Source organism: Staurois parvus, unplaced genomic scaffold (assembly GCF_062004578.1).
Source record: "Staurois parvus isolate SC_StPar_1 unplaced genomic scaffold, SC_StPar_1.0 ptg000237l, whole genome shotgun sequence".
NCBI lineage: Eukaryota > Metazoa > Chordata > Amphibia > Anura > Ranidae > Staurois > Staurois parvus.
The window spans coordinates 6,202,912-6,217,120 of record NW_028318033.1 but is presented as its reverse complement, the minus strand read 5'-3'; the positions used below and the strand labels follow the sequence as shown (position 1 = coordinate 6,217,120).

Genomic DNA, 14,209 nt, shown 5'->3' with positions numbered 1-14,209 from the left:
ACCACCTCGCCCCCCCTCACTATCACTCCCTCTCCTGCCCATATCCGATTTCCCTGCTGCCTGGGGCCCCCCTTGCTGGTCTGGGCCCCATACAGAAGAACTGATTCCTCCCCCTTATCACCTGCCCTGTTTGGTTGTACCACAGTCTGCCCATAGAGGGTATTGAATACTACTTGTGACAAGAACAAAAACATACTTTACCTGTGCAGACCCTGCTTGGAGCTTGCTTTACAAAGCTCACAGCCATCATGCTGACTTAAAAGCATTGACATGTTTGATGTGTTACTTTGGAACATGTTGATTCACTCATCATCAGTGTAATGACTTGTCAAGGGTCATGGCTTCCTGCAGGAGCTTTCTTTAGTCTTCCCTGTACTTGCCCAGAGCCCTCCAGTTTTTTCCTTTTTCTTCTTGCATCATTATTTTTGTTTTCAACCAGTCATCATAATCTGGGTCAGCCAATATTTCATTTTCCATCTTATCACATTTGCTGGATCTTTTTTGACATGCACTGTGTTTTGCTGAAAGTCTAGCCTCATTATATCTTTTAGAAAACTTGATATTATATGTTGATCTCCATAAATTTCCTAAAGCACCTTCCTTTCACATACATCAAGTCTTTCCTTATCTACTTGTGACAGGGTCCATCATTCAGATTCGTATATGAAAAACTGGCTGGTAAGCAGCTTTATATAGCTAAATCTTCCCTTTGCTTGAAAGGTACTGAGATTTGAAACATTGTCTAATGGCAATAATTATATAACATTTACTTTCTTAGCTATTATAATTAACCGAATTTGGATTTATATCATATTGAAAGAGGTTTCTCTTGTTCACATGTTCATATCTTTAGAAGTGTAAGATATTAGAATTTAGGTTTTTGTATCCCTTTTAGACATACACTAGAGAAAACCAATAATAATAACCCCAAAATACCACTCCTAACACAAAAGCCCACTTTTTTCTTTTTTTTTTTTTTTTAAAGGGAAGCCTTACAGCAAAAAAGGTCTCCATCAACAAACAATAAAAAATATACCCCCAAAATAAATCAAACCCATACTTTCAGTGTAAATCTCCAATTTACAGCTACAAGATAAGGTTATGTATGCTAACTTAAATTCATACAAAAAGGATACATCCATAAGAGCAATCATACTGCGACAAGACTCCAGGGTGAAACCTTCAATCTTTAGGTTTTTATCTGTAAAATAAACAGCTTTGCAGTCATTTGTACAAATACACAAAACAAATGCATATTTATTCAAATAGAAAAATGTAAAAAAAAATAAATAATTGGCATAAAGCTAAACACTTAAATACTGGGTGCTCTGAATAAAAGAAATAATGGGAAATTGCATCTGGATAATGGGTGTCTACTAATTCTAGTATTCGAAAACTGAAATATCAGCTTTGGATGGAGCTAACATTTTAAAATGTTAGAATGTGTAGGCATAGCTTTGTTTTATGTTTGTATACATTATTTTTGTGCTCTGTAAAGTATGCATATTCTAGAAGCTGTTAATGTGGACAGTAAATTGAATGTATACATACGTTTAGTTACAACTCTATTCAGAACACTCTGAAGCTCATCAGCACTGATTTCCATGTCCTAGAATAAAACCAGAAATGAAAACATCAGCCAAAGTAAGAAAACCAAAGCAAAGCCAAAATGCTTCAAAGAAAGTCAAGCCATTTCAACATTCTGACATCACTAAGCTGACTCTGGTTGGTGGGTGGAATCACTTTATGATGTGCTTTTCAACTTTTTGTTGAAGGTTAAGCGCCCTTTAAACAAAATACTTAATGGCAAAATGATATTGCATTTGATGCCACAAAACCACCATTATACCTTAGACAGAATCAGAATCGTTTCGTCCCTACCAGTTATCCAGGGTAGTATATAATACTGTATGTATTGCCCTGCCCTCCTTCCCTAAACATATGTGCCACTTTCCACCATTATATCCAGCTTCCCACACCAAAGGCTTATGCCATTGGAGGGGTGTAAGCAGCTGTAAACATTCTCCATCTCCATTCTATTAACAGTGCATTAATGGTGCCTGCCTGTAAACCATAAGAGACAGAAAAGAAGAAATTGGGTCTATTCTTATTTGTCCATTTTCACTTGAATTTTTACTGCATTACAATACATTTCAAGTAGAAATCCAAAGTGGATTCTGTTTCAATTGTTTCAACTATTCATGTAAGTAAAACACTGAGGTTTTTCTTGCATACATTTGTAAAGATATGTAAAGCCACAGTGCCACATCATGGTACAAAGTAAGCCCCCTCCTCCTCTTGGATTTAGTGCAAACACACACACTGGAAGTCTTCAGCTGTATTGGGCAATGTCTGAGTACGTGGCAGTGCCTTTAACCACTTTATAACCACTGTACATTTTAAAACATCGGAGTGGTGGATGTGGTGTTCAAGAGCGCCATTTTAAAACAGTGCTTTGTTTACATGTGGTGCATGTGCCTGATGCACGCACAATGCCTGTGAGGTCACACTCCAAATGCACAGAGCCAATCAGAAAGGCTCTATGCCTTGTGATCACTGTGATTGCCAATCACAGTGATCAGAAATGTAAATGTTGCTTGTGTATACATCTGAGGACAATCCCCTTCCTCGTACAGAAGAGGAAGGGTAGGATAGAGAATTCTGAGAATAAAGGGCTCCTAGGGAAGTAGGCAGTAATAAAAGAAATTAGGCGATGAAGAAACAAGTATTGCTCAAGTCCTCATGATAAGGATCTTGGAAGTACATAAAAAGTCCAATAATAAATCAGACATGCAGGGTAGAAACATCAGCGGCAGCACCCTCCAGAGTGAAGCAAAGGCTCTGTAACTGTATACAAGAAACCACAGAGGGGCACCAGACTAAGTGCAATATACTGTATTAACAAATTCATTTATTAAAATTTGGCAAGTCACTATTGAGTGGGATAAATGGGCATTTAAATATCCAAAATGGTCTTCCTGGTGGTCTGGATGGTTTTTGGTGGCCGCTAGTGTCAGAGCATGGCAGCAGCAAGCAGGTAATCGCCACAGGTACCAGCGTGGAATGCAAGATGGTGTTGGACCAGAAGTGATGTCACCGTGAAGACATAACTCCATGGATGTGGGCAGTAACGTGTTTTGAAGCTTCCACTTCATCCTCAGATCTGGAACCGCTTCTTCTTCAGAAACCATCTGGACCACCAGGAAGACCCCTTTGGATGTTCCTAGGGAAGTAGGCAGCAGCAGATTAAAAAACAAACAAGGGCGCACTCCCATCGTGCATTAACGTGGTACACCATGTATTTATTAATGAATAATTATGTGGTGTACCACGTTAATGCACAATGGAAGTGCGCCCTTGTTTGTTTTTGTTCACCATTACCTAGATTTCCCGATCACTGAAGGGCTGCACCTCAATGTTTGGCATTCAGAATTTCCTTTAGTCTGCATGAAGATTTGAGCACTGGTTTCGTTTCGTTCTTTTGGAAGCAGCAGATTCAAAGTGGGGGCTAATAATTTTTTTCTTTTTTTGTGTGGGATTGGTTTTTTAACCCTTTCACCCACTCCTCTCCTGTACATTGGTCTTCTTTTCTTTATATAGTAAATAATAAAAACATTGCTATTAAATACAACCAAAAGAAAGCGCTGTCTGTCTAAACAAAAATGATATACAATTTATTTGGGTACAGTGCTGCATGACCGAGTAATTGTCAGTCAGAACACTGAAAACTGAAAAATGGTGTAATAATGAAGGGGAATTTACAGGTTAGTACTCAATGGTTAAGGAAGGGAGGGCTGCCTCCAGGTAAGCCTGTCTTCATTTTGTGCTTTGCTATAAACTGTATACTGTATGTCCCAAAGTTGAGAACGGTTGGGATAGTTCTGAGTCATGGACAACACTCCTCAGAGGTGCTTTGTGCAGCAGTATGGTTCTACGTGCATTTACAAAGGTATATAACAAAAATCCCCTTGATTAATCTTATTGTTTTTTTGTTTTTGCTGATTTAGTTTAAAGGGTGGTGATGGCTTTTTTTTGTATTGTTTTATATGTTGCCCTGCCTTGTTCACCTTTCTCTTCTTTTCATAATTTCAAATCACGAATCAGAGTGATTGGCATTGTTATTTTTTTTTTGTTCCAACTGTCTGCCTCCAGCTTACTGCATTTTAAAGTGAAAATGTATAGACCCACTCACATTCATACAATTCGCTGATTATCAATGCAAATGGCAAATTGAAGCCTCACCCTTTGATCAGACTAAATCTACTGTATATGTTCTATCAGTTCAAAATTATATTTAGAGCAATCATGCAATTTGTTTTCTATGCCATCATTTTTTTTGAAGTTGACAAAAATTACAGCTGCCCCTCCAAAACACGTTCAGCCTACTATGTAAGAATGAAAAAAAAAGATATAATAGATTTTAACATCACTTTCAGTACTCACATCCCCTGCAATCTGCTGAAAGATGTTTCTGAATTGCTTTTCTTCTTCAGTTTCTTTGTCAGTGTTTCCAGAGGTCTACGAAATACAGAAGTAGTATAATTGTTATGCCATTTTATAATTATCGGTCACATTATATCCTACTGGTAACATGATGCATTTGCAAGTAATAAAAAGATGAAAATATAAGATGTTTTTCTGGAAAAGATGGTAAGTCTCTGATAAAGAAAGCTGAAGCTTATTCTACTTGCACCCCCCCCCCCCAGTTTGCCCCCTCCCATCAACATCCTAATGAAATGTAATTAAAACATCTCAATTTTCATGACATACCTTTTTTTTTTTTTACCAGTTACATCATCACTGGGTTTCTTTGCTTCCCTATGCAATGCAAGCAGATTATAGCCAGTGCGACAGGCTGGCAAGGTGCTGTACGTAGTTTTTTGAAATCAGGGAGCTATGTACGGTCCACATGTTATGCTGATTCTCAAATGATTCAAAGAACTGAAACCCAATGCATGAAAAAGGTGGGCTAGGGAAAGTAAGGCTTGGAAGGAAAAAGCTGGATGTTCTCCAGCCAGGAAATGAAGAGGGTGCTAACTTATTGCTTCTATTGCACCCTGTAAGAAATTCACAGTGTGATGTGAACTCAGAGAAAGCAGCTTCAGTACAGGAGAAGAGTCCATACAACTGTTCAAGACAGAAGGTAAGACTGGAGTTTGGCTTTAAGCATTATTTGCCCCCATTACACCAAATGTAAAGCATTTAAGTTTATAGGCCATACAAAGAAGAATCTGACTGCCAACTTGACTTTCACCTGACAGGCAGATACTCTATCCAGGGCATGTTGGGGATTGGCTAATGGCTGCTATGAGTTTTTTGCAAGTTCTATTTGACTGAAACCTGTATAATTTTGTATATCAAGGTCTCCAAACTATGAACCCACCTGCCTCATCCAGCCCACTACAAGATTTTAACTGGCCTGTAGCAATTTGTCCCTTATTTGCATTAGGCATTTCCCTTGCTTCAATGATAACAACCAATGACATTGCGTGGCCAGGACACACAGTCATTTATTGCTATAGTGCTTGTGGCTGGCCTGACAGTACATGGAAATGCATTGTGCTTTTCCAGTGCAGCAGCATCCGGGGCCACCCCAGTATTCTGAAGAGGACCTGCTCCCTCCTCCCATGCTGCTGCTGTGGTGAAGATTGTACAGTAGGACTGAGGACTCTGATGTAAAGGGGGGGCTTTGATGTGAAGGGGAAGCTCTGATTTGAAGGGAAATGCTGATGTGCAAGGGGGGGGACCAGGGACAGACTGACAACTCATGGGGCCCCCGGGCAATAGGGGATCATGGGGCCCCTGTGTCCTTGGCCAAACTCAAAAAAGCCTATGAAAAAGGTACCAGGGGCATCTCATGGGGCACTCTACTGACCCCGGGCCCTCGGGCAGTGCCCGAGTTTCCAAATGGTCAGTCCGCCCCTGGGGGGGACTCAGATCTGAAGGAGTGACTCTGATGTGAATGGAGGACTCCTGATGTGAAGTTATTTCTTGAAGCATATTTATCCATTTAAATTGTATTCATTTAAAAATGTCTTTTTTTTCAGCCTGCAAATGTTTGTAAAATATTTAATGTGGCCCACAATCTGAAAAGTCTGGAGACCCCTGTTGTACATTGCTATCATAATGGTGACAAAAAGCCTAGGCTAGACAGATTTGTAAACAGAAAAGAAACAGGGAGAGAGAAAAACGAATAATATATCATCCATTTTCAGAAATGTAATGCAAAACAAGCTAAGCATTTCTTACTGTATATGCCGCTTGGTAACACAAAACAAACCCCATTAAAAATGATGATAAACTACAAACCATTATGAGAAAGAAACTTGCTGTCTAGTGTCATCACTTAGCTTTACCAAGCAAAGTGACGAAGATTGCACTCATCTTAAAGTAGAGTACAGACAAGCAATGACTCTAGGTGCATGGCTTAGGAGATCATTATATTACAAGCATACTACATGACCTTCAGCTTCAGACACTGCAGCAAAATTGTTTCTAGAATAATTTTAGAGACCCAAACAGCTCTGCCATTAGAAATTATGGAATTTTTTGTTTATGCCAAAGGTCTTCTTTACAGCAAGCATCTACTTGGCAAAGTAACAGTCAGACCACCCTACCAAGCCCTGAGAAAATCCTGGTATTTTGGGGTACCTGGTTCCTTCACCTCCTGCCATTCAGTGCTGATGCTTGAAGGCAAGTTACTAATTCTTAAAGTTGTCATGTTACTATTTCAGAAAGTCAATATTTGCATAGAAACTTCAGTGGCTTCAGATGGTAGAATGAGTTGGTGGGTGAATATGAGGAAGGTACTAGCAAGGAACCTTATGGCGCCTACTATGCAGCAGGTCAGTTACAGATTCACTCTAGATGTATCCAGCAGTATAGCATAAATCCTTAATAGTTTCAATGGAAATATTTAGCTTCCTTAATTTACATTATACTTACTTTATATGAATATTGAGCTGCGTGAAGATATATTGTTAGATTTATTGCAATACAATATTTTTTCTACTGCTTTGTAACATTGCCACCAGAGTACTATTATTATACAGGATTTATATAGCGCCAACAGTTTGCGCAGCACCTTACAATATAAGGGAGACAGTACAATTACAATACATTTCAGTACAGAAGGAATATGAGGGCCCTGCTCGTGGAGCTTACAATCTAAAGGAAGGGGGAAGTGGTACAAAAGGTGATAGCTGCGAGGGATGATCTGGTGGAGGTGATTAAAGTTCAGTTCTTAGGTGGAGGTGGGGTAGGCTTCCCTGAATAAGTGAGTTTTCAAAGATCGCCTAAAGGCAGACAAGGTGGGGGCTGACCAGACATACTGTGGTAGGGAGTTCCAGAGGATGGGAGAGGCTCTGTAGAAGTCCTGGAGGTAAGCGTGGGAGGAGGTGATGAGGGAGGTAGAGAGGAAGATATCTTGGGAAGAGCGGAGCAGGCAATTTGGGCAATATCTGCTGAGGAGGTTTGTGATGTAGCTAGGGGCAGTGTTGTGGATGGCTTTGAAGCTGTGGTTAGCATTTTGAATTTTATACGTTGGGTTAGTGGAAGCCAGTGACGGGATTGGCAGAGAGGGGCAGCATTCACTGAACGGTTGGTAAAGTGTATGAGTCTAGCAGCAGCATTCATAATAGACTGAAGGGGGGATAGCCTGTGTAACGGTAGACCAGTGAGGAGGGAGTTGCAGTAATCAAGGTGGGATATATCCAAGGCATGGATAAGTTCCCATGGGGGTGTTCCCTCATATCTTTGGGCCTTGGATCCCTCCAGCTGTTTGCCTGTGTTACTAGAACTACCCTGGACTTGACTGAGAGGGATGCTGTTTATGCAGATGAGCACAAGTAGCTCTTTGTGTTCTGAACTGTTTTACTGAAGTAGAGACTGTCTGTTCTAGAGCCTTACAGAGGCTATGCTTTGCAGCCACATGTTACCCTGATTAAGCCACACAGGCATTGCCATGAAGAGTCCACGTTTGTGCAGCTTTCATGATCTGTTTTGTTAATTACGCAGTTTATGCATATTTTTTGTCATTCTGGCCCTGTTTTGCATGACTGATACTTACTTTGCTCCTGTTTAGTAAATTGCAAGTTACAGTTTAGCCGACCATACGTGGATCAAAATTCAGCCAGTTTAGCAGGGACGGGCCAAATTTCATTCCATGTATGGGTCGATCATCAATCAACTTGTGTACAGCCAGCCTGTTGGTTTTTAGTCAAACGATCAGTGTCGGGAAGGCTCCCTGTTGTCAGAATACAATACCACAGGATTACCCTATCCATCTCAAATCGGCTTTTTTTGTTGTTCAACCTGGTTGAACTAAAAAAAATGAATCATGTATGGCCAGCCTTACTCCCTGTCTGATCGTTCCCATGTTGTTATACTTTCAACTGTTTTGACACAGTAACTATGGTATAAATATGGGAAAAGCACCAAGATCACATGTACTAAAGAAGTGACATGGATGAGCTGGATGAGCTTTCCACAGTACAGCGTAAGTCCATCTGATTATGAGTAAGAGTAGCTAGTCACGTTCCACTCATGGTGACCAAGCTTCTACTAGTTTGGATACAGTAGACATGAATATTAAAGTAACTCTGTTGCTTTTAAAACCTGAAAAATAGAATTTCCTGCAAAGCAAACAATACTTATCTATGCTGTTCCCTGCAAAGCTGAATTCTTCTGTGTTGCAGGGACTAGCTTGCTGAAAGATCTTCAAAATCCAGTAGACTTCTTGGTGTGTTAGAATCCTGATCTCCTGCTGTGTTCTGTGGTTTGGCAGCCCCCTATGTCTCTACAGGAACCTTAATGTACAGTGGAGGAGCAGGCATATGACACACCTGAAAGCGTGCTGGATGTTGACCTGTTAACAAGCTTCTCTCTGCAACCCAGTGGAGTTTGGCTGCGTAGGCATCAAGATAGTTAAGCATTTTTTTCTTTGTAGACGGTGCTTATTTTCAATGTTTGAAAGTAGCCTTAACTTATATTTTACATAATAGAAAATGCAAGAGGAGGAGCTGGAAAACACAATGGTAGGTGGGAGTGCCTAAAATTCACAGGTAGAAGGGGAAGTATTGGAAATTATGTAATGGGAAATCTTACTGCTGGAGAAGGCACATAAGGACCTAGAGCTAGTTTCTCATGTTGGTTATACAAGAAGGATTTAATATGGAAAACAACAACTTTTTATTTTTGTGCCAAACATGTTGTATGACATATCACATCAGATGTACTACATACAAAACACAATTCACTTATTATTCCAGTAATTCAGATCAACCAGCTTATTTGACCCTATTAAATTAAGATAAAATGTGGCTGCTTTGAATTAATATATGTAACACATTCTCGTTGTTCTTTATACCAATTTACTTAATAAGCTAATTATGTGATAGGATGAGAAAAGGGTTTTAAGGTACCCATAGACATTAAATGTCAGTCATGTGATTTAAGCAATTTCAACAGGTCTGAATGATAGTCACACCATTTATGGTGACCTCTACTGTATATAGATGGCCGCAAACCCTGCTATTTGATTCAGATTACAAGCAACAACAATGATGTGTGAGAATCTACCTGATTTGGTATGAACTAAATGCCCATTACGATCTTTAAAAGAGAGTTGAAGCTACGATTTGGGACATTTTCTTCCAATATTTCATTTGTACTGTAGAGATGATGGCCATGCTGTTAAACAAAAGAAGATGGGTGATGAAGGGATATCTGTTTGTGGTCAGATTGTTATTTAATGTCCACCTGCCATGTAATGTCACTGAGTACCTTTAGATCTTCCACCAATACAGATTATGACTCAGACTCTTATCACTACATTGACCCATCATTACAATCTTGCCCAGCAATGGCACATTATGAGAATTATGGAAGGCACAATGACCTTATCTTTCTCTTTTTGATCGGCTTCCCTTTTTTTCTTCTCTTCCTCAGACACTTCATCCACACTCAACTCCTTATTGCTGTTTGCTCTGTCGGATACAAAGATGATTGGCTGGAACAGGGAGGAGGAGAGGGGTAAGAGGGAAAGAGAGGGCTGATTATAAACTGGAAGAGTGTAATGTGCCTAACTCTTATAATGGTCATGCATGAATCGATGGTGCATCAAAAAGGAACGTCGTTCCAAAATATGTATCACCTTATCGTTTCATAGTTGAAATGTATGGATTTATTTATATATTAAATCTTATATATATGTGTGTGTGTCATTTGTATAAATATCATTGATGATGATTATAGATGAGCATCATAGAAATGTACGGTTAGAGGTAAGTGATTTTGTGTAGTTATGCAATCCCTTCTTAACTGGCTGCAGATGTTGCTGTTGATATCTCAGAATACTTGTGAATTGTTGGCTAAATATGTTATAATAATAGCAACAGTCACACTGACGGACAAATAAGACCCTTTATCCTATCAAGATGAGCAAACATTCCACCCTTACATTTGCAGTGTAGCTGAAATCCAACAGTTTAGACTCCATGTTAGTTATTGTCACAGTATTTTTATGGTGGCATAACATTAACTGAATAAAGAAAGTAATTTTTTAATGGAGATTCAGCAATTACAGCCCACCTATGTCTTTTATGGCAGGTTTGCTTCAATTCAAGGGTTCACTGAAGATTTGTGTTTTTAGACCACAAGGCTCAATAGACATTGTGTAAATGGGGTGCATGGTGACACTAAATATTAGGGTTATGTGATGAGCTGTACTTTTTCAGATGTTCCATTTTACTAAGGACTTTCTATGTTAACCCCCTCTATGTAGTAAGAGAGTAGCCACCATAAGACTGTTGGATCAGTAGCTGCAACTTTCAGGTGAACATACAACTGAATAAAGATAGTTCAATAAGTATTTTTGTATCTGAAGGAGCTAATTGAACCCTAAAGACAAAGTAGGCCCAGGAGGGGGTCCATGTTTTTACTTGAATAGGTCAAAAGGAAAACTTGAGTAGCTTGAGTAATAAAAATAATTGTTTTATAATTTGCAGACCTCTTTTGAGGCCCAGCACAGCTGCACTGTGTTAATTTGTATTACAGTAAGTGGAGCCACACAAATCTTGTTTTTTTTGCCCCTAGGCCAACTATGCATCCAGAAAGGCTGGTTTGCTTCATGGATGCAGCCTAAAATAAAACCATTTATTCCAATCTGCCCACAGCTTTTTTAGGCCATCATCACTGCAGCGAAACACTGACTGGCTTCTCTGGAGTAGGGCCTAGAGGCCAATGATTCATTAAAGCCAACAGGTTATAGTTTTATTGTGTTCTAGCCCACCTCACCATAATCAATCATTTTTGGTTATACTTGCTTCTCAAGCCCTACTCCACAAAAGCCATGGTTTCTATTGACTGACACAACAAAAAAACACTCTAACAGATCTACACAATTTGGAATAAATTGATCTATACTAGTCTCTATCTCTGCTATAAACCAAGAGGTAATGGATGCATAGTTGGCCCAGGAGAAAAAAAAGGAATGATTTGCATGTTTTTTTTTCAATTTTAAAATGAGATATAAACCCCTCACTCTTTAGGTTTGTGGTGGAATGGGACATGCATGTACTTTCTGTTTTAAGAAGGCTCTTCAAGTGGAACTTTGCTTGCTCTCTCAATCAACATTGACTATTTAATCCTTATTCTGCTGGCATTAGTAAATAGAAAAGTAGTGTATATTATATTGTATTGTTTTATACTTTTTCTTTTTACATTCTTCATTCACTTCCTCATTACCATGCCTAGGCACATCCCAGAAGCCTTCAGGAAGGGAGGAGGGATTTTCCTGCATACATGCCCGAGCTAAGGGCAGATAGATTCCAGGAAGTAAATGCTACATAATTCACCTGCCCTTACTCAAAATGGCCACAGTCAGAAATGCTAGGGGGTGTGTTTCAAAGAGATTTCTCAAAATAAAGCATGGAGACATGGATAGATGGGTGAGTTTGCTTTGAATACTAAAAATGAATTAAATTGCGTTTTTGGTTTGTGGTGCTCAGCTGCAGTGTAGTTCCGCTTTCATCTACACATTAAAATCATTGAAAAGAAATATGTTTACAATATGCTTTAATCTGATTTTTTCTTTCATTTTCTAAACCACAGCAGGAAAATAACAGCTGCAATCAGGATGCAAGATAAGTAACTGTTTAATGGTTTTACTTGGCAAAGTTAATACAAGATCATAGACAGAAAGCTAAACACATACAGAGAGATGCTTATTATTCATGCAAATCAAACACATCATTCAATGGAATCATTTCAACCAAATAATATCATGCACAATAATGAAAAAGCTAATATGTTACCATTGCTGGGCAAGATGTCATGCAAGTGAACTGTAGTGACTTCTCACCACAGGCAGCATATACTTATTTAATTTGTATTCATCATGCTCTACCAAAGGCCTGGTTGTTGTGAGTACAATCACCCCAAAACATTCAGGACACAGAACTGTGTAAATATCATACAGCAAACGTTTGCTTAACATATGTGAAAGCTCAAACACTAAAATCACATCTAAACGTATCTGTGCTCCTACTCTGCCTAAATGGTGGGCTGGCCTTCACTGGGTCTGACACTTCTCAGTAGTGTTGGAGTTTGCACTCTCCCTCCTAACCCCAAAACACCTTTCTATTTGCCTAAATTTCAAACCTGTCAGCAACATATTTCTGTTGTTAAAGTAACACAATTATATTAATAAGTCAGTAACTTGAGGCAACTGTACAGGTCAGAAGTTTCAGTTCCTCTGGTTCAATACCAACATAAGCTCTTGCTAAAGTTCAATCCTGACAAGTTTCCTTTAGGTCAATGGTCTCCAAACTGTGGCCCGGGGGCCAGATGCAGCCCTTTGCTGGCCTTTATCCGACCCTTGGGGCACTGTTACTCCCACTGATACAAGACATTATTCCTCCCACTGACACCAATAATGGGGCACTATTCCTCCCACTGACACCAATAATGGGGCACTATTCCTCCCACTGACACCAATAATGGGGCACTATTCCTCTCACTGACACCAATAATGGGGCAATATACCTCCTACTGACACCAATGATGGGGTGCGATTCCTCCCACTACCAATGATGGGGTACTATTCCCCCCATTCACACCAACATTCGCCCCCCCTAAAGTCTGAAGGATAGTAAACTGGACCTTTTTTAGAAAGTTTGGAGACCCCTGCTTTAGGTAGTCTTAAAGTACAACTAAAGGGTCTTGTGTGACTGTCTAAACAAGTCATAAATTTAGTCGCCATGTGAGGCACAAACCTAATAAACAAAACACGTTCTTTTTTTCTTCCCCGATTGAGCCAAATCCCCTTCAAATCACATGCTTTCCCTCTCAGACACTGCAGCTCACAGTGGGAGTGGTCCAGCTACAGAGGCAGTGCTGTCACTCCAGAAGACAGTGGGCAGGACCAAGTGTGGGCAGGACCAAGTGTGGGCAGGTGCAGATTGACAAGCTACAGGTTTGTGATCAGCAGTGACAAAGCTAATAACCAAACCCTGTGCATCATTTTTCTCTCCCACTGCAGTGGAAGCAGGCCTACGTGAGCATGGTAACTCTACAGAAGCAGTGCAGCATTGTTGCCACACAATCACAGGAAGCTGCATTAGTTGGACGTCACTGGCAGGCTCAACAGGTATTTGTTGGACTTTGTAGGTGAACTGAGATACAACTGGATGGATGAATTAAGTGCTGCTGCACATACTTTATAATGGGAGGCTATAGTTCTGTTTTAACAAACCTCCACCATTAGGTGCATTTACCCACCTTTTATGCCTGTTGTTCTCATCATGTATTACTATATAGTAAGAATTCCATGGGGATGAACTGTAGCTTGGCAGCCTGATTAATGTAACATTTCTCTTACAGAAGCTATTTTGTTTCCCAAAGCAGTATCAGCATTCAATAATGGCTCCCTGAGTCATTACCAAATATCGGCATTCTCAAACCAGAGCTTTCAAAATGGAGTTTGAAAACTGTAATTGATACAAATGGTCAGAGTGAAACATTTCCTTACAATGGTTAATTGTGGTTGTATGCAAAAGAAACAGAGTGGAATAAAAGGGCCATTTCCATTTCGCCTGGCTGCACTGTGCTCATGGGTCGCTGATCTTCCTATCATTTGTTTTTCTTGCTGTGTGATTACATTGCACATGATGGTAAGGCCTATAAGCTTGGCACAATGAATTCAGTGGCT

At 39.8% G+C, this 14,209-nt stretch overlaps 1 protein-coding gene across 1 annotated transcript in view; it reads right to left on the bottom strand.

The window, feature by feature from the left end:
- CAPN3 (calpain 3) overlaps positions 1-14,209 on the bottom strand; it is a 177,845-nt gene that overhangs the window by 17,087 nt on the left and 146,549 nt on the right. Inside the window, exons 16-19 of the mRNA XM_089680258.1 lie at positions 9,899-10,009; positions 4,444-4,518; positions 1,552-1,609; positions 1,137-1,201 (exon numbers count right to left, since the gene is read on the bottom strand). Coding sequence (XP_089536384.1) covers positions 1,137-1,201; positions 1,552-1,609; positions 4,444-4,518; positions 9,899-10,009 — 309 coding nt within the window. The remainder of the gene's footprint in view (positions 1-1,136; positions 1,202-1,551; positions 1,610-4,443; positions 4,519-9,898; positions 10,010-14,209) is intronic.